This window comes from Arabidopsis lyrata, assembly GCF_000004255.2.
Source record: "Arabidopsis lyrata subsp. lyrata unplaced genomic scaffold ARALYscaffold_1, whole genome shotgun sequence".
Classification (NCBI taxonomy): domain Eukaryota; kingdom Viridiplantae; phylum Streptophyta; class Magnoliopsida; order Brassicales; family Brassicaceae; genus Arabidopsis; species Arabidopsis lyrata.
The window spans coordinates 10,078,420-10,101,267 of NW_003302555.1; the positions used below are offsets into that span (position 1 = coordinate 10,078,420).

At 36.5% G+C, this 22,848-nt stretch overlaps 7 protein-coding genes and 1 long non-coding RNA gene across 14 annotated transcripts; 6 read left to right on the top strand and 2 right to left on the bottom strand.

Annotated features, from left to right (window-relative positions):
- The first annotated feature begins 100 nt into the window (after positions 1 to 100).
- On the top strand, positions 101 to 5,178 carry LOC9326601 (SCY1-like protein 2). Of its 2 annotated transcripts, XM_002890493.2 has the most exons (14): positions 101 to 781; positions 870 to 974; positions 1,066 to 1,173; positions 1,281 to 1,463; positions 1,562 to 1,688; positions 1,788 to 1,849; positions 1,941 to 2,027; positions 2,138 to 2,224; positions 2,550 to 2,663; positions 3,033 to 3,161; positions 3,358 to 3,420; positions 3,531 to 3,692; positions 3,767 to 3,885; positions 3,998 to 5,178. In XM_002890493.2, the coding sequence occupies exons 1-14, from the start codon at positions 290 to 292 to the stop codon at positions 4,896 to 4,898; spliced, it is 2,739 nt and encodes a 912-aa protein (XP_002890539.1). In that variant the 5' UTR covers positions 101 to 289; the 3' UTR covers positions 4,899 to 5,178. The 2 variants fall into 2 exon arrangements, with proteins under 2 accessions (XP_002890539.1, XP_020868963.1); XM_021013304.1 differs by lacking the exon at positions 101 to 781 and having other exon boundaries at positions 883 to 974; positions 1,066 to 1,177.
- A 4,224-nt stretch (positions 5,179 to 9,402) lies between these two features.
- LOC110225245 lies at positions 9,403 to 11,110 on the bottom strand. Its single transcript, XR_002329647.1, has 2 exons — positions 10,998 to 11,110; positions 9,403 to 10,891 (listed from the first exon to the last, which is right to left on the bottom strand). It is a non-coding gene; the product is annotated as an uncharacterized LOC110225245 (long non-coding RNA).
- On the top strand, positions 9,613 to 11,591 carry LOC9326602 (endoglucanase 3). Its single transcript, XM_002890494.2, has 5 exons — positions 9,613 to 9,859; positions 9,951 to 10,454; positions 10,550 to 10,699; positions 10,786 to 10,897; positions 10,977 to 11,591. Exons 1-5 carry the CDS (start codon positions 9,626 to 9,628, stop codon positions 11,468 to 11,470), a joined length of 1,494 nt encoding a protein of 497 aa, XP_002890540.2. The 5' UTR covers positions 9,613 to 9,625; the 3' UTR covers positions 11,471 to 11,591.
- Positions 11,592 to 12,622: 1,031 nt separating this feature from the next.
- LOC9326603 (uncharacterized protein SLP1) lies at positions 12,623 to 15,255 on the top strand. Its single transcript, XM_002890495.2, has 3 exons — positions 12,623 to 12,955; positions 13,099 to 13,274; positions 13,419 to 15,255. The coding sequence occupies exons 2-3, from the start codon at positions 13,130 to 13,132 to the stop codon at positions 15,176 to 15,178; spliced, it is 1,905 nt and encodes a 634-aa protein (XP_002890541.1). The 5' UTR covers positions 12,623 to 12,955; positions 13,099 to 13,129; the 3' UTR covers positions 15,179 to 15,255.
- A 225-nt stretch (positions 15,256 to 15,480) lies between these two features.
- LOC9326604 lies at positions 15,481 to 16,334 on the top strand. 2 transcript variants are annotated; one of them, XM_021013365.1, is made up of 2 exons: positions 15,481 to 15,675; positions 15,995 to 16,334. In XM_021013365.1, exons 1-2 carry the CDS (start codon positions 15,570 to 15,572, stop codon positions 16,084 to 16,086), a joined length of 198 nt encoding a protein of 65 aa, XP_020869024.1. In that variant the 5' UTR covers positions 15,481 to 15,569; the 3' UTR covers positions 16,087 to 16,334. The 2 variants fall into 2 exon arrangements, with proteins under 2 accessions (XP_020869024.1, XP_020869025.1); XM_021013366.1 differs by having other exon boundaries at positions 15,496 to 15,675; positions 15,998 to 16,334.
- Positions 16,335 to 16,399: 65 nt separating this feature from the next.
- Positions 16,400 to 17,381, top strand: LOC9326605. Its single transcript, XM_021013364.1, has 2 exons — positions 16,400 to 16,898; positions 17,028 to 17,381. Exons 1-2 carry the CDS (start codon positions 16,790 to 16,792, stop codon positions 17,141 to 17,143), a joined length of 225 nt encoding a protein of 74 aa, XP_020869023.1. The 5' UTR covers positions 16,400 to 16,789; the 3' UTR covers positions 17,144 to 17,381.
- Positions 17,382 to 17,614: 233 nt separating this feature from the next.
- LOC9326606 (dirigent protein 11) lies at positions 17,615 to 18,364 on the bottom strand. The gene is given in 2 exon segments (XM_021014382.1): positions 17,615 to 17,993; positions 17,995 to 18,364. Coding segments are annotated over 2 exon segments (567 nt in total). The 5' UTR covers positions 18,183 to 18,364.
- Positions 18,365 to 19,010: 646 nt separating this feature from the next.
- Positions 19,011 to 21,739, top strand: LOC9329313 (probable RNA-binding protein ARP1). 5 transcript variants are annotated; one of them, XM_021013763.1, is made up of 6 exons: positions 19,011 to 19,470; positions 19,616 to 19,748; positions 20,057 to 20,189; positions 20,670 to 20,709; positions 20,858 to 21,092; positions 21,177 to 21,738. In XM_021013763.1, exons 1-6 carry the CDS (start codon positions 19,297 to 19,299, stop codon positions 21,221 to 21,223), a joined length of 762 nt encoding a protein of 253 aa, XP_020869422.1. In that variant the 5' UTR covers positions 19,011 to 19,296; the 3' UTR covers positions 21,224 to 21,738. The 5 variants fall into 5 exon arrangements, with proteins under 5 accessions (XP_020869422.1, XP_020869425.1, XP_020869423.1 ...); XM_021013766.1 differs by having other exon boundaries at positions 19,012 to 19,470; positions 20,054 to 20,189; positions 20,690 to 20,709; positions 21,157 to 21,739; XM_021013764.1 differs by having other exon boundaries at positions 19,014 to 19,470; positions 20,054 to 20,189; positions 21,157 to 21,739.
- Positions 21,740 to 22,848: the final 1,109 nt, after the last annotated feature.

Genomic DNA, 22,848 nt, shown 5'->3' on the forward strand with positions numbered 1-22,848 from the left:
TTTGAGATTGTGATAGATTTTGAATGCCGGTTGTTAAAATGTGGTAGATTTTGCAATATTCCCCCAGAAAAACGAGTAAAAACGAAAAAAAAAAAAAAAAAAAACAGAGAAGAAAAATCAAATAGACAAGTCGCTGAGAGAGGAGAAGGTCCTTGGGAAGAAGACGATTCTTCGAGTCAGGTTTCTACTTTCATCTTCCTCTTCGGGACACAGTTTTCTTTTCGCTTTATTCGTCGAATCGTTTCTCTCCGATCACCGGTTAAAGCAACAGTTAAATTCTGGCAAAAAAATGTCGATTAATATGAGAACGCTGACGCAAGCACTAGCCAAAACGGCTGCGGTGATTGAGAAGACGGTTCAAACCACAGTCCAGGAGGTTACAGGTCCCAAACCTCTTCAAGACTACGACCTTCTCGATCAGATCGGTTCCGGTGGTCCTGGTCTCGCCTGGAAGCTTTACTCCGCCAAGGCACGTGACTCCACGCGACCTCACCAGTATCCAACCGTCTGCGTCTGGGTGCTTGATAAGCGCGCTTTATCTGAGGCTCGTGCTAGGGCGGGATTATCTAAAGCTGCTGAAGATGCGTTTCTCGATTTGATTCGTGCTGATGCGGGAAAGCTTGTGCGGTTGAGACATCCCGGTGTGGTTCATGTGGTTCAGGCGCTTGATGAGAATAAGAATGCTATGGCTATGGTTACGGAACCGCTCTTCGCATCCGTGGCTAACGCGGTTGGGAATGTGGACAATGTGGATAACGTTCCGAAAGATCTTAAGGCTATGGTGCGTTAATTCATGTGATTGAACTTCGAATTTGAGCAATTGAGTGAGAACATGGAAGATAGTTTAATATTTCTTGTAATTGTTGTAGGAGATGAGCTTGTTGGAGGTGAAGCATGGTCTTCTCCAAATTGCAGAGACATTGAACTTTCTTCATAATAACGCCCATCTTATTCACCGTGCTGTATCTCCAGAGGTTGCGTTTCGAAATTTATATTCAATACTTGTTCATCTTCCTTGAAGCTGTTGAAGTTTATAAATCTGTGGATGTATAACTTCATTTGCAGAATGTTTTTATTACTTCGGCTGGTTCTTGGAAGCTTGCCGGATTTGGCTTTGCTATTTCAGAAGCACAGAATAGGAATTTTGATAACTTGCAATCATTCCACTACTCTGTGGGTACTTAAACTCATGATCGATTACTAGATTGGCATACAACTTTTTGATTTAACTCTTGTATCTAGATGAATATCCTATGCATGATATGGATGGATCTATGCAGGAATATGATGTTGAGGACTCAATCCTGCCACTCCAACCATCTTTAAATTATACTGCACCTGAATTGGTGCGGAGCAAAACTTCTTCGGCTGGAGTTTCTTCAGACATTTTTAGTTTCGGTTGCCTCGCCTATCATTTAGTGGCACGGAAACCATTGTTTGATTGCCATAACAATGTCAAGATGGTAATGCTAAAACCCAAGCTCATTAGTATCTGTTTTAGATGTATTTACATATTGTCCTTTCCATCGCTGATGATGGTTACCTTGCAATTTTTTTGCAGTACATGAACACATTGAACTATCTAACAAATGAAACTTTCTCATCTATACCCTCGGACTTGGTATCTGATTTACAACGGATGCTATCAATGAACGAGTCATATAGACCAACTGCATTAGATTTCACAGGTAGGAATACTGAACTTCGTTAGGTTCTATTGTTTCTTGTGACAAACTTTACCTCCTTGCTTGTGCACTTATATCTTGAAATTGTACTTTCACCTGCAGGATCTAATTTTTTCCGAAGCGACACTAGGTTGCGTGCTCTCCGTTTCCTTGATCATATGCTTGTATGTAAATTTTAATCATTGTTTCAGACAGACATCATTTAGATAGTTGGAGACGTATAAACCTTTGGGGAATTTTATTTATTTATTGCAGGAAAGAGACAACATGCAGAAGTCTGAGTTCTTAAAAGCATTATCAGATATGTGGAAAGATTTTGATTCTCGGGTATTACGGTATAAGGTAGTCACTTTCTGGATTCTTTCTCGTGCTCTGTTACTTAACAGAAAACCAATAAGTTGCTCAATTGATTTGCCTAGTAACAACTAATCAAATCAGGTTTTGTCAAGCAGGTGCTTCCTCCTCTTTGTGCTGAACTTAGGAATTTGGGTATGCAACCAATGATTCTTCCCATGGTTCTAACTATAGCAGAGTCTCAGGTACTTTTTCTAATCTAAGCATTTACATTTGGTCAATCAGATCCATGTGTTTCTTTCCTCGTACTCTGTTTGAGGTTTACAAATACCAGCGATTCTAGATAAAAAATTTGTTTTTCTTTACTTGTGTTTTATGACCTATCACATGCACATATACTTAGACCTGCTCATTTCAGTTGTACTAATGGTGACTGCACAAACAAATACCGGCATTATCAACCTTTCATTTGTTAAAAACTTGGAAGTTGCATTGTTCTTTGACAAGGATTTCCTTTGGATCCTTACTCATGCTTTAATGATGCTTAAAACCTTAAATTACGATTTGCAGGATAAGAATGACTTTGAGTTGACAACGCTCCCAGCCCTTGTTCCTGTTCTGAGTACTGCTACGGGTGATACATTACTGTTGCTTATAAAGCGTGCAGAGCTTATTATTAACAAGGTAACTCTCTAACCATTATGTATGCATAACTGGAACTATTATTTTGAACCCTGCGTATGTAGTGTCTGCTAAATTTTACTGATTTGACACAATGGGCTGGGGCAAAGTATTGTTACTGATGACATATACTTATAATTTTTAAATAAATGGCAGTCCACACATTATTTCTTATGCTCCCGTAAACCAATACAAGACCTTCATTTTCTTAAAGCTGACTCACATTTCTCTCGACTTCTATTCCTTACTGCTAATTGCTTCTTTGCCCCAATTCTAAATATTCTTAAAATGATATCACTTTCCCTTATTCATTTATTATCTTCTCCCTCGGCCCTCAGATCTTTTATTTTGTGTTTTTGTTTAAATTTGTAGACTAATGCAGAGCATCTTGTATCACATGTCCTCCCTCTACTTCTCCGAGCCTACAATGATAACGATGTCCGGATACAGGAGGAAGTTCTGAAAAGATCTACATCTGTTGCTAAACAACTCGATGGTCAGGTAATGCTTGATACATTCTTTTATAATTATTGGATGATTTTTATCTGAATTGACAATATAAAAGCTTCAGGATTGATGTGTGGCTGACACAAGCTTAGTGTCACATTCTTTTTAATTCTGGTTCTGCAAAGTTATTCCAGTTTGTTGCATGCGTTAGTCTGTTAAGCTCTTATTTTTTTCCAACTTGTCATTGCAGGTTGTAAGGCAAGCAATTTTGCCTCGCGTTCATGGCTTGGCTCTCAAAACCACAGTTGCTGCCGTATGTTAGCCTTAATTGGTTCAATTTTTATGTCTTTTGAAAAATAGATAGATAAAATGAAGAGCTCGACCTCTAAACAAAATTTTGAGTAGAACGTACTTGTGGTGCAGGTCAGAGTAAATGCTTTGCTTTGCTTAGCAGAGCTGGTTCAAACACTTGATAAACTCGCTGTTACTGAAATTCTGCAAACAATTCAACGCTGTACTGCCGTTGATCGTTCTGCACCGACCCTTATGTGTACTCTTGCAATCGCAAACGCAATTCTCAAGCAGGTAGGTCAAAGGAGTTTACTTTTCTCAATGATTTTAGATGTTTGAAGATCTTAGTTTTCATCATTTCTTTCTAGTATGGAGTTGAATTCACTTCAGAACACGTGCTTCCCCTGATTATACCGCTTCTCACTGCCCAACAATTGAATGTCCAACAGTTTGCCAAATATATTCTATTTGTCAAGGATATTCTCAGGTATGCATTCGAGCAATCCCGTCCCTGTTTCAAGTATATATTTCCCTTACAACTGCATACTGTTGTTATTGTTTTCAACATCTGGTTTGTCTATCCTCTGGTCACGGAACAGGAAAATAGAGGAAAAAAGAGGAGTTACAGTAAATGATTCTGGAGTCCCAGAAGTAAAACCAGGCTCTGTTGCGGATGGGCTTCAGTTTCAAACACCAACCCAAAAAACTGAAAAGGTTGCTTCTGCAGCAAAAAATAGTCCTGCATGGGATGAAGATTGGGCCCTTCCGACCAAGATTTCTGCTCCTAGAGATCCTGAACCCACAAACTCTCAGTTTAACAATTCTACAGTTCAGTCACAGTCATCGAACCGGACATCAGTACCAACAACATGCCCTGCAGTTGACCTAGAGTGGCCTCCAAGACAATCTTCCAATGCCACTGCTCAGCCAGCTAATGATGAGATACGGATAAACGAAGCAGGAACATCATCAACTCCAAGTTTTGATGATTTAGACCCTTTTGCTAACTGGCCACCACGGCCCAACGGTGCTCCCACTGCCTCTGGTGGTTTCCACAACAATACTACCACTCAACCTCCACTTAACAACAGTGGTTCTGGTTTGAGTAACAATTTAACAGTCGGTAGGCAGTTTCAGACAGCTAACAACGACTTCTGGGCCTTTGGCAATGCCTCCCTCTCTTCTATGCAATCACAGCAAGAGACTCCGGGTATCAGCGCAAGTAACCCACATCCTATGAACTCTTTCGGGATTCAGAATCAGAACCAAGGAATGCCGTCTTTTGGAAGCAGTTCATATGGTAACCAGAAGCCGCCAGCAGACATCAGTTCTATATTCAGTTCAAGCAGAACCGAGCAATCTGCGATGAAACTCGCACCGCCGCCTTCAATAGCTGTGGGAAGAGGAAGGGGAAGGGGTAGAAGTGGGACTTCTACCTCAAAGCCAAGTGGTTCAAAGCAGCAACAAACCGAGCAGCCATCGCTGTTAGATCTTTTGTGATTAGAGCTTTGGTCGAGACATTGGGTAAAAGACAGTACCTGTCAGAAAACAGAGGCATGTGCAGTGTGAGTGAGTGGGTTGTGTTTCTGCTGATTCTTGAGATTAAAAATTCCACCATATAATTTATATACATCACAGTTACAGGTTCTTTCTCTAAACTTTGTAAATTGTTTTGCTCATTGTTTTCTTAATTAGTCACTCTGATTCCGTTAGTGTTTTATCATAGAGCCTCTGTGCAGTGCAATGGATACATAGGAGATTTTTATCTTGCTTTCATGAACATAGTATCTCTCTTTCAATTTGGAATATGGTCCAGAAAAAAATCATGGATCACTCGTTGTACATAATAACTAGATATTAACCCGCGGTACACCGCGGATCTATATTTTCCCTAAATAAAAAAATGATTTTTTTAGAATGATCTATAGATATATGGTAAACCGCATGTCAATATTTTATAACTAAAAATCAAAATTTAAGTTGTATTTGTTTTATTTAGTGTTTAAGATTGTATAATTGTATTTTGATCGCTAATTCTAGGATTTTACCCGTAATATACCATCCCGTATTAATATCGATCTAAATCCGTCCCACTATATAACCCCGTCCCATGAAATTAAACATCATTTTTGTAATTTTTTTTATAAAGTTCAAATATTTCTAATATTTGAAACTTCATAAAAGTTTTAATATGACTCAAACTTCATAATTGTATTTTGATTGTTATATCTAGGATTTCACCCGTAGTATACCGTCTCGTATTAATATCTTTTATAAATATTTATAATGTTTAAACTACTTATAAATTCTTATAAAATTCAAATATTTATAATATTTGAAACTTCATAAAAGTTATAATATTATAAATAATTAAAACGTTTAATAAAGTTAGACTTTTTTAAAAGTTTAAATAATTATAATATTTAATTTTTTAATAAATTTTAAATATTTGGATCCACATTTATACTATATACTATAGAAATTAGAGTTTATGAGTTTAATAAGTATACTTTAATAAGAATTATTACAGTAATAAAATTTACAATCAATTATATATGTCTTACAATTTGGATGTATGAAATTGTTGATCTCATTTGTAAGCATGAGTGGAATTCAAAACATTTGGGTTATAGTTTGTATTTTCGTTTTTTATTTTTTCTTTTAAGTTTTTTAAAAATCAATGCTATCAAACTGTAGTTATCTTATATATATATATATTAAGATTATCATTAAACATGAAGATTTACCTAGAAAAAATAGGGTGAATAAAAAAAACTAACCATATGAAAGAATCTGACGTAAATTTAAAGCATATGCTCTTGATAATGGCAATCATCAATGGGTTGCTCATCTTGTATAGGATTATCTGCGCAAGACATCAAATGTTTATTAAATTCATGAATCAGAAAAATGAAAGTTCATATAACAAATAAAGATTGGAATGGGTAAGAAGAGGTATTTGTTTGATGAGTCTTCTAATCGAGTAAAATTGTGGTATTTATAGGGTAGGTAGGCATCTAGGTTTATTGTTAAGGTAGTTTGATAATATCTTGGAGAGAAAGTAGAAAATCAAAGATATTATATACAACGAAAGTTTAGGATATGTTTAAGGAAAGATTAGGAAATCGTTATATAACAAAATTTATTTGAAAAAGATTGTAAATGATTTGGTTTTGCAGAGAATCTTACAAAAAAGCTAAGCAACCATTTAAAAGGAATAGAGCCGATTAATGTGGTAATTAGTTTAGGAAATCACATTAAACCGAATTAAAAAAATAATTATAGTCATAACTTTGTTTCTTAAAATCAAATGTTAAGAAAAATATCGAAGAGTATATAATTATGGTATCATCGTTGAGATTTTCTTGGGCGGGAATTATGGATTCAATTAGAGAAGGGAACCATATAATGGAAAGAATTTAATTAGCCATAATTATGTTTTAAAAATATTTTATTGCATAATATAAAGAGAATATAGATGATATATGGTAATTAGTTAAGATGGCATAAATATTCGAAAATCATCTCAAGATAAAGAGTAATATAGCCTATTAATATAAGAAGAAGTTAAGGAATAAGGAAACATAAATATATGTGTAATTATCTATATTAATAACGTTTTTTTGGTTAGAGATATGTAGAATTAAATGATAATTTGGTATTAATTAAATGCTATCAAATATCTCAGAGATTTTTGCAAGATTCGTAAACGGAAAATCTTTAATGCTACTATTGATAAAAAGGAATAGAACCAATTAATGTGGGAAGTAGTTAAGGAAATAAGATTAAAACGAATTGTATGTTTAATTTAGTCTTAAATGTCGTTTTTATTACAATATTCCTTAAATCTCTTATTTTAGATCCGAATAGGTTTAAACCGGGTAAAACCCGGATCCAAATGATTAAAAGCAAATAAAACCTGTAAAAATGTATATGTAGATATGAGTTTAATACCATTAAATTAATCAAAGATTTGTAATCATAATTGGAAACGAATAATGCAGTAAATGCGATTTAGTAATGTTGTAAAGAATATGCCATTTATGTAGAATGATTGTTGCGATTAGTTTCCAATTAGTTTTATTTTTGGGATTATAGTATCTCAAATTTTAAACTAATTTAGATTTTATTGTTTTGTTTACATAAATACGAAAATAATTTGTTCACCCACATCATAAAATATTACCAAAATATATATATATATATATATATATTACGTAATATTAAATAAAAGATTATATAACTATTTTCATTTGATGGTGTAGACAAATTATTATTAATATTTATGTAATTTAATTACAAAAATAATTTAGAAAAATAACAAATATTACTTTTTATAACAAAACAAAATATTATTCGTAAAAACAATATTTATTATAAAAAATATTTTGAGAATCCTTTAGAAATTTAATATTAGATATTCAAATATATCAAAAACATAATTACGGATTATGTGAAGATTAGGATATATAATCTTCAAATAAACATATTTTATTATGATTTCCTTATGAATGTATATATTAATTGTTATTTTGATTTTAAATTTATTGCAATTTAAATGGGGAATTGCCTATATTTAATCTGTTATTGTAAAAGAAAAATGATGTAGCTTATTATTGGAGTATTTACAAAAATTTATTAACATAATATATATATATATATATACTGTTAAAAAATAAATACATTTTTCTTTATAATTTCATAATATATTTATTGTTAAAATCTGGACATTTATTATGAGCATAAATATGAAAAACGATTTTCCATTAAAATTGGCTATTTATTAGGGTCATTAATATGAAAGATTATTTACCATTAAAATAGGTAACTTCTTTGTAATTAAAGAAACATTAAACGGAATAAGTAGATGAATTAAAGACAACATGGCTTCATTTATCAGTTTGTAATTAAGACAACATCCCTAAAATTGCTTATCCAAGATCCGAACAGACTAAAACCGGGTCAAACCCGGATCCAAAAGAATTAAAGCAAAAAAGTACTGCTAAAATGTATATGTAGATTTCCTTCTAAATTGATGATTTATAGTTATGACTTATATATAACATGTTTTGCAAGAGATTAAATTATTGTGATCTTCTTATGTATCAATTCAATTCTTGTACCTTTTTTTATCGTCGAGTTTGTCCCTAGTGTCTCTAGTGTTTTGGCCTCTGATGAAAAAGCTAATAACGATTTTCTTTTGGTATGAAATGTTTGTTTTACTTTTTACCCGATACGGGTGGAAAGAGGATCAACATGATGAATATAGTCTCCTATAGGATCATATTATATTACATGTGAATCTCCCAGATCGAGATTTGGCTACAAGGATCAAGAAATATTATGTAGGGATTCGTTGTGGAACGAGAGAAAGGTGTTTTGTTTGCTTAACTTTAAATCTCAGTTAGTAAACTATTTAAAGCCGTCTTTTTATGCAAACCTCTTAAGTGTTTTTCATGCCTTCACCTATGATAATGTAAGAAGATTATGGATATTGTTGTGTTGAGATCTGTTTCATCTACTAGATAATATTTGTGTACGTTGTCCAATCAAATAATTTCGTTTTACCATTGTTTTATATAAATTGAAGAAAATATATCTAACAAAAAAGAAAGTGAATTCGATGTTTTGAATAAGACAACAATTAAGGCATCAATTACGTGTTGTGTTAATTACACTTAACTTGAGAAACCCTTTTAAATTGAAGTACCATAGACCCGGCGCCGTTATCTTGGCGCCATTTACGTTCCACCCTTTCTTTTGTCTCTTTTTTCTAAATCATAATCCCCAAAACCCTAACCTAATTACCTAACTAACCACCCTAATATCAAGATTTACATTGTTTAACAATCCCTAACCGTACATATTACGTAATGCGAATATCTAAAATATCCATTACAGTTTACTATGATAAAAGATCAGAATCAAACATCAAAACTAGCAAGAAAATTACCATTATGTGGGTGAACTCATATTGAAACAAACCTATGTGGTAATCAAAATATTAGTTAAAAATTGAACATATTAAGAAGATGAGAGATAATAGTACATGTTATCCACTTGTCAGTTCTATAAACTATTAGTAAAAAAAATAGAAAAGGGGATTCAAATTGAAGTAACTAAGAACCGTTTTTTTAGCAGTTAAGCTGAAATTCAAAAAGCCATAATCTTCGCTCTGAATCTCATCAGCCCCGGTCTCATTCTCTGGCTATATATATACGTGTGTGATGAAGTCGTACCTTCAAGCCAACACAATTACAAGAATGGCTTCTCCTTTCTTCTTTGTGTTCCTCCTTCTCTCTGCACTTTCACTGGAGAATACATATGCCAGTCCCAATTACAGAGAAGCACTCTCAAAGTCATTACTCTTTTTCCAAGGTCAGCGGTCTGGCCGCCTCCCCGGTGATCAAAAACTCTCATGGAGGTCTAGCTCTGGCCTCTCTGATGGCTCCTCTGCTCATGTAAGACCCTAAAACTATATACCCATTGCCAGTAGCAGTAGAAGCGTATAACATCAATTTGGATAACATGGTTAACTATGATGAGTTGCAGGTGGACTTGACAGGAGGCTACTATGATGCTGGGGACAATGTGAAGTTCAATTTCCCTATGGCGTTCACTACCACGATGCTCTCCTGGAGCTCTTTGGAGTATGGTAAGAAGATGGGATCCGAACTCCAGAACTCCCGTGTGGCCATCCGTTGGGCCACAGACTATCTACTGAAATGTGCCAGGGCCACACCCGGGAAGCTTTATGTTGGAGTAGGAGACCCTAATGGTGATCACAAGTGCTGGGAACGCCCAGAAGATATGGACACTCCTCGCACAGTCTACTCTGTATCTTCCTCAAACCCTGGCTCTGATGTAGCCGCTGAAACCGCTGCTGCTCTAGCTGCAAGCTCCATGGTTTTCAGGAAAGTTGATCCCAAGTACTCTCGCTTGCTCCTGGCGACAGCAAAGAAGGTCATGCAGTTCGCAATTCAATACCGAGGCGCTTATAGTGACTCCCTTTCCTCTTCCGTCTGTCCTTTTTACTGCTCCTACTCTGGCTACAAGGTCTGCATTCATATGTTTACCATGATCCTAATCTGAGAGAGACATATCCATGAATCATTGCAACCAAACTACACTTTCCAATCTTATGGTAACAGGACGAGCTGGTGTGGGGAGCGGCATGGCTGCATAGAGCAACCAACGACCCGTATTACACAAACTTCATAAAATCCTTAGGAGGTGGAGATCAGCCTGACATCTTCAGTTGGGACAATAAATACGCCGGTGCCTATGTTCTTCTCTCACGAGTATGGCCCAATCCTTATAAATTCACATACACAAACTTAAGCATTTCCTAATTAGTTCAACGATTCACAAACTATATCTTTCGCAGAGAGCAGTACTAAACAAAGACAACAACTTTGAGCCCTACAAGCAAGCAGCTGAGAATTTCATGTGCAAGATCCTTCCAAATTCTCCCTCCTCGTCAACAAAGTACACTAAAGGTAAACTTAACACACAAATTCTCTCCAAAAAGCATTTCAATTACTCAAATCGATGGATACTCAAAGCTATAACTTTCAGGTGGATTGATGTACAAATTACCTCAGAGCAATCTACAATACGTGACATCGATAACATTCTTGCTCACAACCTACGCCAAATACATGAAATCCACGAAACACACCTTCAACTGCGGAAACTCACTCATCGTCCCCAATGCACTGATAAATCTATCGAAGCGACAAGTCGATTACATCCTCGGTGTGAACCCACTGAAGATGTCGTACATGGTTGGATTCAGCTCCAATTTCCCCAAAAGAATCCACCACAGAGGATCCTCACTCCCGAGCAGAGCCGTCCGTTCAAATTCTCTGGGCTGCAACGGCGGATTCCAATCTTTCAGAACACAAAACCCTAATCCTAACATATTAACCGGAGCAATCGTCGGAGGACCGAATCAAAACGATGAGTATCCAGATCAGAGAGATGATTACACCCGATCCGAGCCAGCTACTTACATCAACGCTGCATTCGTCGGACCATTGGCGTATTTCGCCGCCGGCCGGTCGCCGTAAATCTGTTAGTCTAAACCCTTACCCTTACCGTGTAATGGGTAAGGCTATTTCAGATGTAAACTTTAATGGGCCTTTAGGTCCATCATTAATGGACTAATTAGAGAAAGCCAATCTTTGGCTCTTTTAAGTGTTAACTAGTAGTTACTGAATTGATCAGAGGGATTATTAACCTTATGTGGAGTGATTAACCTTTTTCGAGATTCGACATTAATCTTTAAAACTTATAGTTACTATCTGGAGCGCATGGAACTGGTGCATACACATTTTTAAATGCACCAGCCAACGATACGGTTTTCCAACTAATTGTAAGGGTAGATCATGAAGTTTGATTTCCAACTTTTAATCACTTGATGACCTTTTTCATTTTGGTCCATTGATGATGATATCAAAAGATGAAGAATGTGGCGGATGATTTTGTCCAGTAGATGAGTTACTAAACCGAAAACCGGATTTGTACCAAGAGATTAGAAAACAATTACTACTATAGTTTTAGATTAGTACTATTAATTAAACGACGTACACTATAAGATGGATTTGAAATTGGCCAGCTGTTATCGAAAGCTGGCTTTCACGTTAACGTGCCGCACAAATCACAGCTCATCTTTCCTTCTTTCTCTTTTTGTCGTTTTCTCTGTTTAAAAATTTAAGTATTTTATTTCTCGAGGCATTCCTTATAATAATCAATCAATCAGTCACAATTTTATTTCTTTGGTTAATAAGTTGACATTCTTTGTTCATATAACTTCATTGGTCAAATATTTCTATATAGACCTCTAGGCTTCAAAATAGAACTTTATTATATGCTTAACATTGTCCAATTCACTCAGACTAGTAAATAAATTTTTATGAAATCCTTCGAAATTAAAATCGATGTTTTTATGATGGTCCAAGAACTTGGTCATCCTTCAGCTGTAGAGCAACCTTTTGAATTGTGAGATTATAGTACCAATTACGATTCTCATAATTAAATCTCTGACATTTGAGCAAGAAAAGTACGATATAATATGGAAACCAATGCTAATAAACACAAAGCACAAAATTTCGGAATTGTAATCTTTCCGTAAAAATTGGAAAATATTACTTAGATTTGCACCAACTTTGGAAATAAGGTAAAATCATCAATAAATTGCCAAAATTTGCAAACTCTGGACCAATCCATCTTCTTCGCCTCTCTAAAACAAAATTTGTCAATTTGAAGTCTCTCTCTTTTGACTCTTCTTCTTTTGCTCCTTTCACCGCCGCAACGGTTAAAAACCTCGTGTGATTCTTCTTCTTATAGAAAACAGAGACATCGAAGAAACTGGTGAACCGTGTACGCTTCGTCGTTAGTGATGCGGAGACGGAAGATATCGCCGGAAAATCATTGGCCTAGATTCAATCCATTAGAGACTCATCGGCGACGGCTTCGTTAGCGTACCGAATCCTCCTCCCTCCTCTGGGTTGTCTAGGAATCACACATATCTTCTTTCTTCCATTCTCTCTCAGGTGATTCTTTCTCCGATCAAAAATTAGATCTTGGAATTCGAATTCCTTATTTCCAGCTTAAGCTTCTTAAAAGTCTTTGTCTTTCTGGGTTTATACTAGAAGTTGATTAACTTTGACATCTAATGTGAATTTGCTGATAACAGGTTGTGAGTACTCTCTTTGGCTGGATGTGCAATGCAAAGGTCTAGAAGAAGAGTTTCTGTGAACAATTTTAATGGAAGGAACAGCTTTTACAAAGTATCTCTGTCTCTTGTTTTTCTCCTTTGGGTTCTTCTCTTCTTATCCACCTTGTTGATTAGTCTTGGAGATGGTGCCAAAGGTAATCTCCAAGTTCCTTTTTTTGGAACTAAACCCTCTTCTGATCATTGTGATAACATCTAGTCATAGAACAATGATACGCTTGACATCATTGTTGTTTTTTTTACCTTAAGCATATTAAGAACCTATTCTTGTGTATTTGCAGATACACCTTTGAATGACTCTGTAGGAATGGCTGATCCGGATGATGGTCAGTCAGGTGAGAAAGTTGTGTCCTTTGATGGACCATTATCACTAGAGTCTGCTTCTGTTCATGTTACGTCTGATTTGAGTCGGAATGATGATATAACCCTGTCTGAAGATAGTGAAGACAAAGAAAAATCTGTGAAGGAAGCAGAGATCAAGAGCACAGTTTCAGGGAATGATTTAGAAAGCAAGGACAGTTACAATTCGAAGCAAAGTGAGATAACCAAGAAAGATACAGGGATTGATGCAGGAAGCAAAGAAGATGACTTTTTGATGCAAAGTCAAATGAGCATAGATAATGATACAGAAAGCAAAGACAATGTGTTTTTGAAGCAAAATCAGGTGAACAAAACAGATCCAGGGAATGATACTGAGATCAATGCTTCAAAGGTTGATCAACCATCTCGTGCTGTTCCGCTTGGCCTTGATGAGTTTAAGAGCAGGGCGTCCAATTCTAGAAACAAATCGTTATCAGATCAGGTCAGTGGTGTGATTCACAGGATGGAGCCTGGAGGGAAAGAGTACAATTATGCCTCTGCTTCAAAAGGTGCAAAGGTCCTGTCTTCCAACAAGGAAGCAAAAGGGGCTCCAAGCATCCTAAGCCGGGACAATGACAAGTACCTCAGGAATCCCTGTTCTACTGAAGGTAAATTTGTTGTCGTAGAACTTTCAGAAGAAACATTGGTAAATACCATCAAGATCGCGAATTTCGAGCATTACTCTTCCAATCTGAAAGAGTTTCAGCTTCAAGGCACCCTGGTTTATCCGACTGATACCTGGGTTCATATGGGAAACTTCACGGCTTCAAACGTGAAGCATGAGCAGAACTTCACACTTCTCGAGCCAAAGTGGGTGAGATACTTAAAGCTAAATTTTCTAAGTCATTATGGTTCAGAATTCTACTGCACCTTGAGTTTGATAGAAGTCTACGGAGTGGATGCCGTTGAACGAATGCTGGAGGATTTGATATCTGTCCAGGACAACAAAAACGCATTCAAAACCCGAGAGGGAGATTTTGAGCAGAAGGAGAAGCCAGTGCAGCAAACAGAGTCATTAGAAGGCGATGATAGTGCTAGTAGGAGCATGCAGAGAGAGAACGAGAGGGAAGCCCCACCAGAGAATATGTTAGCCAAGACTGAAGCATCAATGGCAAAGAGTAGTAATAAGCTGGCAGATCCCGTGGAAGAGATGAGGCATCATCAGCCAGGGAGCAGAATGCCAGGGGACACAGTGCTGAAGATACTGATGCAGAAGTTAAGGTCATTGGACTTGAACCTATCGGTTCTAGAGAGATACTTAGAGGAACTGAACACAAGATACGGGAACATATTCAAGGAGATGGACCGTGAAGCCGGTGTCAGAGAAAAGGCGATTGCGACTTTGAGACTTGACTTGGAAGGTATGAAGGAGAGGCAAGAGAGAATGGTGAGTGAAGCAGAGGAAATGAAAGAGTGGCGAAAGAGAGTGGAGGCAGAGATGGAGAAAGCAGAGAAAGAGAAAGAAAACACAAGAGAGAGTCTTGAGGAAGTAAGTAAAAGACTTGAGTGGATGGAGAAGAAAGGCTTAATGGTGTTCACTGTGTGTCTAGGGTTTGGCACGATCGCGGTTATTGCAGTTGTGGTTGGTGTGGGAACAGGTCGAGCAGAGAAGACCGGTATTGGGGCTTGGCTCTTGTTATTGATAAGCTCAACATTCATTATGTTCGTTTTGTCTCTTTGATAAGAATTTTGATCTTATTTTTTACACTGTAGAGCCATGTTACCAATTTGGGTGAAATATACCTTGATTTTCAATAACCGGACACACATACATATACACTTGACAATTTCCCCAATAATCTAATGCCTCCTAATGTGTAACATAGATTGTATTCGACACAATGAAGTCTTCGTATAGAAAACTTAAAGAATGGCACAAAAGTCTTATTTTGAGGACGTAAGTAAAAGTGAAAGCAAGTGCGTTGAGTGGATATAGTAGGTGAGGTACTAGGGACCCATGAGTACTACAATTTTCAACGAGGCTTCAGTTTCTTATATAACACAAGAGCTGGTCTTTGTTATTTAGTATTGAATCGTGGGAGAGTTTGATCGACCAGTACTTATATTAAATAATGGCTACAAAGGCATCAAATTTAGTTGTTTTTCTTCTCTCTTTGCTTCTTCTGCTCTTATTGATCTCCTTTCAAGTTGGAGTCGCCGACGCCAAACGCAACAAACGTTAGTATATATTGAATCTCTTTCTTTGCTATATTGGTTTTTCTAAAAGAAAGAAGAAGCTTACATATCCAATGACTTTCTATCAGTCTCTCATCTAATTTATATCTTCATCATTCTTCTTAACCTCTCAACTGTGAAGACTAATCAGTTTTTTTCTCATGAAAAATCTTGGTCTGGATTGTGGATATTAAATGTTTTTAGCTCATGGTTTCATTATTTTCATTATAATCATGTTAACATGTATGTTGTATGCGAAGAAGTACTATATATGTAGAGATGATTAAAATTGCTCATGGTGAAAAACATTATTGTTAATAAGCAGGCCACGACCAGCTTTTGGATTACCCTCGCCCTCCCACCGCCCCTATATATCTGCCGCCCTCTAAATCGCGCAAAGGAAAAGGTCCATAAGCCAAAGTACGTACGTTTTGACCAGTGATGGAGAAGAAACTATATATAATGGTCAAGATTCGAGATTAATGTTGTTGTGATCTCATATTAGTAAACGTTTTTCTGATCATATCACATTTTTAGATCGTATTTGGTTATAAATATGTTGTCGGTTGTACTGGTTTGGCCACATATATGTCGTAACTAAACAATGGCTATTTTTGGCTAAATTAGTTGTCATCATCACGAATAAATGTTATAATTATGTCGTGTCTTAGTAGTACTGATCGGTCAGAGATGATGACTAGGGATTGATGTTAATCACTGTCTATATTAGTCACAGATTTTTTCGTAACCATTTGTGACAAAACATGAAAACCCACAGAAAAATATGGGGCTATATGACAAAATTTCCCTTGTTTTACTGATATGTCAACACCTAGAAGAGCTACATGGTTCGTATAGTTGTCTAAAATTCAACCTAAGTAGGTGGAAGAAATCAATTTAAACCGAACAGGACGTGAGCCAAGAGACTTTCGTATGGAAACTTAAAGGCGCGTTGAATAGAAATGTAGTTGGCGACTAGTACACATTTCAGCGATGCTTATCCTTTAGGCTTTTACATTTCAAGGAAGCTTTTATTTTCTCATATATATTATATAAATCATCCTGAAGGTAGTCTTTGATATGGAATTGTGAGAGAGTGGAACACTTCATTAGCAAAATGGCTGCAAAGACATCAAATTTAGTTGCTCTTCTTCTCTCTTTGTTTCTTCTGCTTCTATTTGTCTCCTCCTCACAAGTTGGAGTAGCCGAGGCCAAACGCCACTTAAGTTAGTATTTCTTACACTCATTTTCATGCTTATAATATATTAAGTCTCGTCTCGTGTATACATATATTTGTATTCACCTTCTTTGTAGATTTTTTTGTTTGAAGAAACTAATCATACAATGTGGTGCAGGTAACAAATTGCGTTTGGATTGTGTTTCTGATCCATCTCCTCCTCCTCCTCGTCGTTCCATGGCCCCTCCAATTTTTTTACCGCCTTCTAGATCACACAAAGGGAAAGGACCATAAACAAACACATGCAAGTAACCGAGAAGAAGTGATCAAGATTTCATACATAAAGGAAAAAGAAAAGAAGAAGTGATCAAGATTACATATAGCCATAGGGTAGAGTAGTGTGAAAACTAAAAGTAGAAAAGAAAAAAACAATGAAGGGTCGGTCAATTGACTATTATACAACTTATTGTGTCTAATACAAGTTGAACCTTTTCATATCATGTTGGAATTTTAAATCATATATTGTAAATATATATATGACCATGTTGTATATATATATATATATATTATATAATAAAGTACTTTTAGATAAATTGGTTATTTTATTCTCTTTTTCACAAATTGTAGTTTTTTAATTAGAACTATTTTTGTTATTAATTCGAACTGAAACCGGCCAGCACACAAAAACACAATTTATCGAAATTTTCATATCTAACCAATTTCAAACCGTTCTGGTTTAGTCTGATGGAACCGAATTCTTATTTGCTAAAGTTTTGATAGAATTGATAAACCTTTTAAACATTTAACGACACATGCACACATACAAAAGAGCAAAGTGAAATGCCAAATGAAGACATTATACTCAACCACGGCATCTATATTAACAACTTTATAAGTCTTTGGTCGTGCATAGCCTCTAGCAAACCTGAAAGCGCCGGTACCTCCGATGATTGGCAACTCTCTCTCCTCCAGCAGTATCGGATTCCGTCCATACATCGCAGCGGTGCTGCCGTTTAACTCTCCTTCCGTGAACGCCAAGTTAAAGACCATTGAGAAGAAGCCAAACGTTTTCATGTCCGTCGATGCGTACAACCGCTGAGCTCTCCCCACTTCCTTCGAGCTCAGCTCAGGTCCCTCGGTGAACGATGCTGGTGGGATTGTCACCGGAGATGATGTCATGGAAGTAGAAGTGGAGGTGTGTGAGTTTATCCGGCTTATTTCCTTGAAACGGCATCGTTTTGGAGTAAGGTTCGGATTGTGTAACGGTGATGGTAAGAAGGAGAATAGATGAGAAGATCATAGGAAGAAGAAGAAGCAGAAAAGGTGTAGCCATGTTTGTTATTTGTAGCTACAAAGTGATAAATATGTGACTTATTGCATGAAAGCACGAATTTGTTGGTTTATATAACATTTATGTGTATATTATGAATAAATGTATATTGTTTCCAGATTGGTGACAATAACATATCAATTGACGAGGAAAACTAGGGAGTTAGATTTATAAACATGTAGATATTCCCACCCCTACGAATATATGTAAATGATAAGGTGTAAACAAAAAAAAAAAAAAAAAAAAAAAAAAAAAAAAAAAAAAAAAAAAAAAAAAGGTGTAAACAAACAAATAAGAATAAATATAAGACTTTTTGTATTGCGATGACTTTGTTGAAAAATGTAAGACATTGTTCGATAAATAAAATAAAGACCCATGCAAAAAAAGGAACAAGAGAAACTCATATTTGATTTACAAGTGATGATACAACTGATCAGTTGTATACAAATAAACTCAAAACTGCCTTATTTGCCCAACTAGATGTGGGTTGTTCCAAATTTTTTTTTTTTTTTTTAATATGTATCTAGCTGACTAGCTCAATAAAAATGAGGAAATAAACATTTTTATCATTTAATTTCTATTTTTCCTCCTTTACTTCCCTTTAAATAATTGAACGTACCGGCAGAAGATAATTCAATTAAAAAAAAAAAAAAAATCCGATGCCTCAATTCTCACGCATATCCCACTCGCGTCACGACGACAGATCACAGATCCATGAGAGCAGAGGCTGCGTGAGAGACACGAGCAAAGAAGTGCGTGGAGGATGTTGGATAATGTGGGCAATATTATTGTCTGTCTAGTCCAATATCTTTCTCCATATACCACTTTAATAATTATTTTTAGGCTTTCATTGTTCTCTTCCCTCTTCTTCTTGTTCTCACTATCAATCAACCCTAAAAATAAAAACTTTATCTTATGAAACTATATAGTAAGTAGATCTCTAATCTCTTTCCTACTATTTATATAGACTCCTTTGTTGTAGCCTACTTCTTGCATATTAACCCTTTGTGTCTCTCACAATCCCACAAGGTAGAGATAGAGATATATAGCTCAAGATAATAGCTAATTTGTTTTACTCTAGAGAGAGAGAGAGAGAGGGTTTTGATCGGAGAAAAAAATGGCGGGAGGAATAGGGTTAGGAGACACGACGTACACGAAGGTGTTTGTGGGAGGATTAGCTTGGGAGACGCATAAGGAGACGCTGAAGAAGCACTTTGAGCAGTTTGGGGAGATTTTGGAAGCTGTGGTTATCACCGACAAGGCCTCCGGCCGATCCAAGGGCTACGGATTTGTACGTTTATACAAAACCTTGTTCCTATATATATATATATATATAGAGAGAGAGAGAGAGAGAGTGAATAATAATATGATATGTGTGTATATTATATAGTTAAAAGGGGAATTAACTGATAAGTAAAGTGGTGATGATCGATCAGGTGACATTCAGGGAAGCGGAGGCAGCGAGGAGAGCTTGTGTGGAGGCTACTCCGGTGATCGACGGGAGAAGAGCAAATTGCAACCTTGCCTCTCTCGGTCTTCAAAGATCCAAACCCTCCACTCCTAACCATGGTTAATACATATACATATCATCTCTCTATCTTTCTCTTTTTCTAGAGTCTAGATGTGTATGTGTGTGTATATATGTTCATGATGCTATGCAAGTTAGATCAAGAAAAAGGGATAATTCTTAGTTACTACTATATATGGTTAGCTAGTGTCTACACAAAGTTGGTTTTATTAATTAGAAATTTGTGTGGCGGCCAAAGCAGTGGAATTAATAACCTTAATATTAATAGTTGGTGACTGATGTTAATGGACCATTGTGTCGATCATCAAAGTGACAGTGATGATGATGATGATGATGAATGTGTTAGGAGGAGGAGGAGGAGGCAGGATTAACAATATGAGAGTGATGATGAGCACAATGCAGACTGGTTTTGGACCACCTCCACCACCACCACAACCACCCACCTTCCCTCACTATCCCCATCTCCCTCTCAATCTCTTTGGGTACACTCTTCTTTTTCCCTTTTTTTATTTATTTTCCATGTATTGATGGTGATGATAGTACATATGCATGCATCAACATAACATGATATCATTCGAGACCAAAAGAATGCCAACTCATATATGTCAATTAAACCGAACAAAGCAATTGCATTACATAGCTGGCTGTCCTCTAATGTTCCCATTTTGGTTGTGGACCGACACTATTATTATCAGTAATAATAGATAGATTAATTTTCACTGTCTATAGAGAGATTTAAATATGACTGACAAAGTGGTCAACGGACAGCTTGTAAAACTAAAAATATACTGATTCCATTTCCATCTTTCACCAATCATTTTACTCTCTCATCACATGCTTCCTCCTGCCTTGTGTCGTGACTCGTGACCACGTGCCACGTGCATTCATATTTGTTGTCACTCTTAAAGTGTAATTTGTTTTGTAAAAAGAAAAAAAAAAAAACATTGATTTGATATTCGCAGGTACTCTCCATACTCGCCAGACTACTCATCATTCCCTACGGTCCGTTACCTTTTTCTTCTCTGACACAAAGAGTTTTGTATAACGAACTGAAGAAGAATCTTTCTCTATCTCAACGAATCTTATCTAGTTGTTCATGCATGATCATATAACATAAGCCTTAATCTAATACTAGTATCATTTGTAACAGAACTTATACGGCATGTACGGCTGCACTTCTGGAGGACAATACGGAGTCTATGGAAACAGAAATGGCGGAAGCGGTGGACTAACCGCAGCAGCAGCATCCGCGGCTCCTTTTTATCCTTGCGGTGGAGGACATGCACATGCTGGAGTCCAGTTCTCTCAGCCACAACCATTTTATCATCACTTGTCTTCTTATAACCCTCACCATTACTCTCCTCTGACCATTTCTATGCAACAAGGTTCGTATAATAGACATATGTACACCAAAGGCCAAAGATATGCATACACTAATATTGTTGACAGTGTGTTTTGTTGTGCCACAGGCGTAACCGGCTTTCCCCTTCAGCCACCTCTCATTCCCTACCGTTAAAGAAGCTTAGAGTCATTGGTAGCTATCAAGCTTCATCTTCTTCTTCTCAGGTCAAGAGCCATTCTATGGTTTAAAGGATGCTCTCTGGCTAATCTCAACACTTAGTTCCTCTCCCTCTGCTCTAAAAACCACCTCACTTTATGGAATTTGAGGTGGCTTTTTATTTGCAGACCTCAATGGGATCTCCTATTTCAGATGGTGGTCATGTCGTATTTGTCATCTGTCTCACCTTCTAGCAATTGCATCTTCTCGAGAGAATGGGTTTCTCTCGCGAGATATTGCTAATGGAGCATCATCATCATCAATCACTCATGTGCCAAACTCAAGCTGATGCATGTATCAGCTTAATTTGTTTATGTTGTTTAGCCTAGGGATGGCTAAATCAACAAGACAAAGAAAAATGTCTGTTAGGATAAATGTAAAACAAAATCAAGCACCAAAACCATGTGCTGTTTGAAAGACTGTAAAATGATTGCATATTTAAGCAAAATGATCAGCACCAGACCCTGCAAGCCTTTTTGTTGCATCAACATGTTAGTCCTTAGTATCCTAAGGACTTAGGTCGTCAAGGCTCAGATTATATTTCTTGAATAAAAATGCATTATTCCCATAAACCCCTAGAATACTATGGTACACATACAGCTTGATGCTTTTCAGTTTCTGAATCTAGTTTGTTTATAAAGATACTGGAAATATAAGTCCAAGGTTGTAAAGTTCTCTTCACTTTCTGTTCGTGTCTGTCCTTACTACTTCATCTTGATTTGAACCTGTAATCAACAAAAGCTTCATATTGCAGAGCAATGACCACTGTTCTCACATTTCCTCATGTTCACAAGTATTCCAATGTATGGTTCTCAGTCCAGTTTCAAACCTTCTAGTGTTGTCTGTCTCAAGAAGGGCTGGAAAAATTAAGACATATGGTTGTGTGCTAGTGCTACACAGTCAACATCTTACGAGAAAACATGTTGTAGCCCAGTTGTGTTAGTGCAGGCCTCAAGATCTATCTACATACCACAGAGAAGCTCAAGGAAGTTATAATATCTTTGTGCATCAACCGAAATGGACCTCTCTAGCTTCTGCATAATTCACAGTTCGGACCTCACAAATCATGAATAAGAGGACAAATAAAGAAGTTTAAATCTTAATAAGGTATGCATTTGATTCAACTAAAAATCACCATCCTGGAAAGATCAACACAAATTGAACACAAACCCTAGCTCGTGTTAAGCAAGAACTACGAAACATGAACATTCTAAAATCCACTTATAAGGAAAAACAAAACGTATAAACACTTCAAAAATTCACAAAAGAAGTGAAACAAATCACAATGTATCAAAAATAGGATCCACGACTGAGAAACTATAAAAAAATCTAGATGATTCCTATAAGTTAGATCCATGATGAAGCCGATAAAGAAGATTAGCGCGAGGCGCGAGCACCATAGAAAAGAAGTTGAAAACCTCACATTAGTAATTGAAGCAATGCCTCGATTACCCAATGGTAGGTGTGAGTGAGGTTTTCAATTTCTTCACGGGTGTTCGCGCTTCATTGCCTCGATTCACCAACAAATAAATCAATCCATCAATCGCAATCTCTGCTGCTCCCAGAAAGAAGAAGAAGAAGAA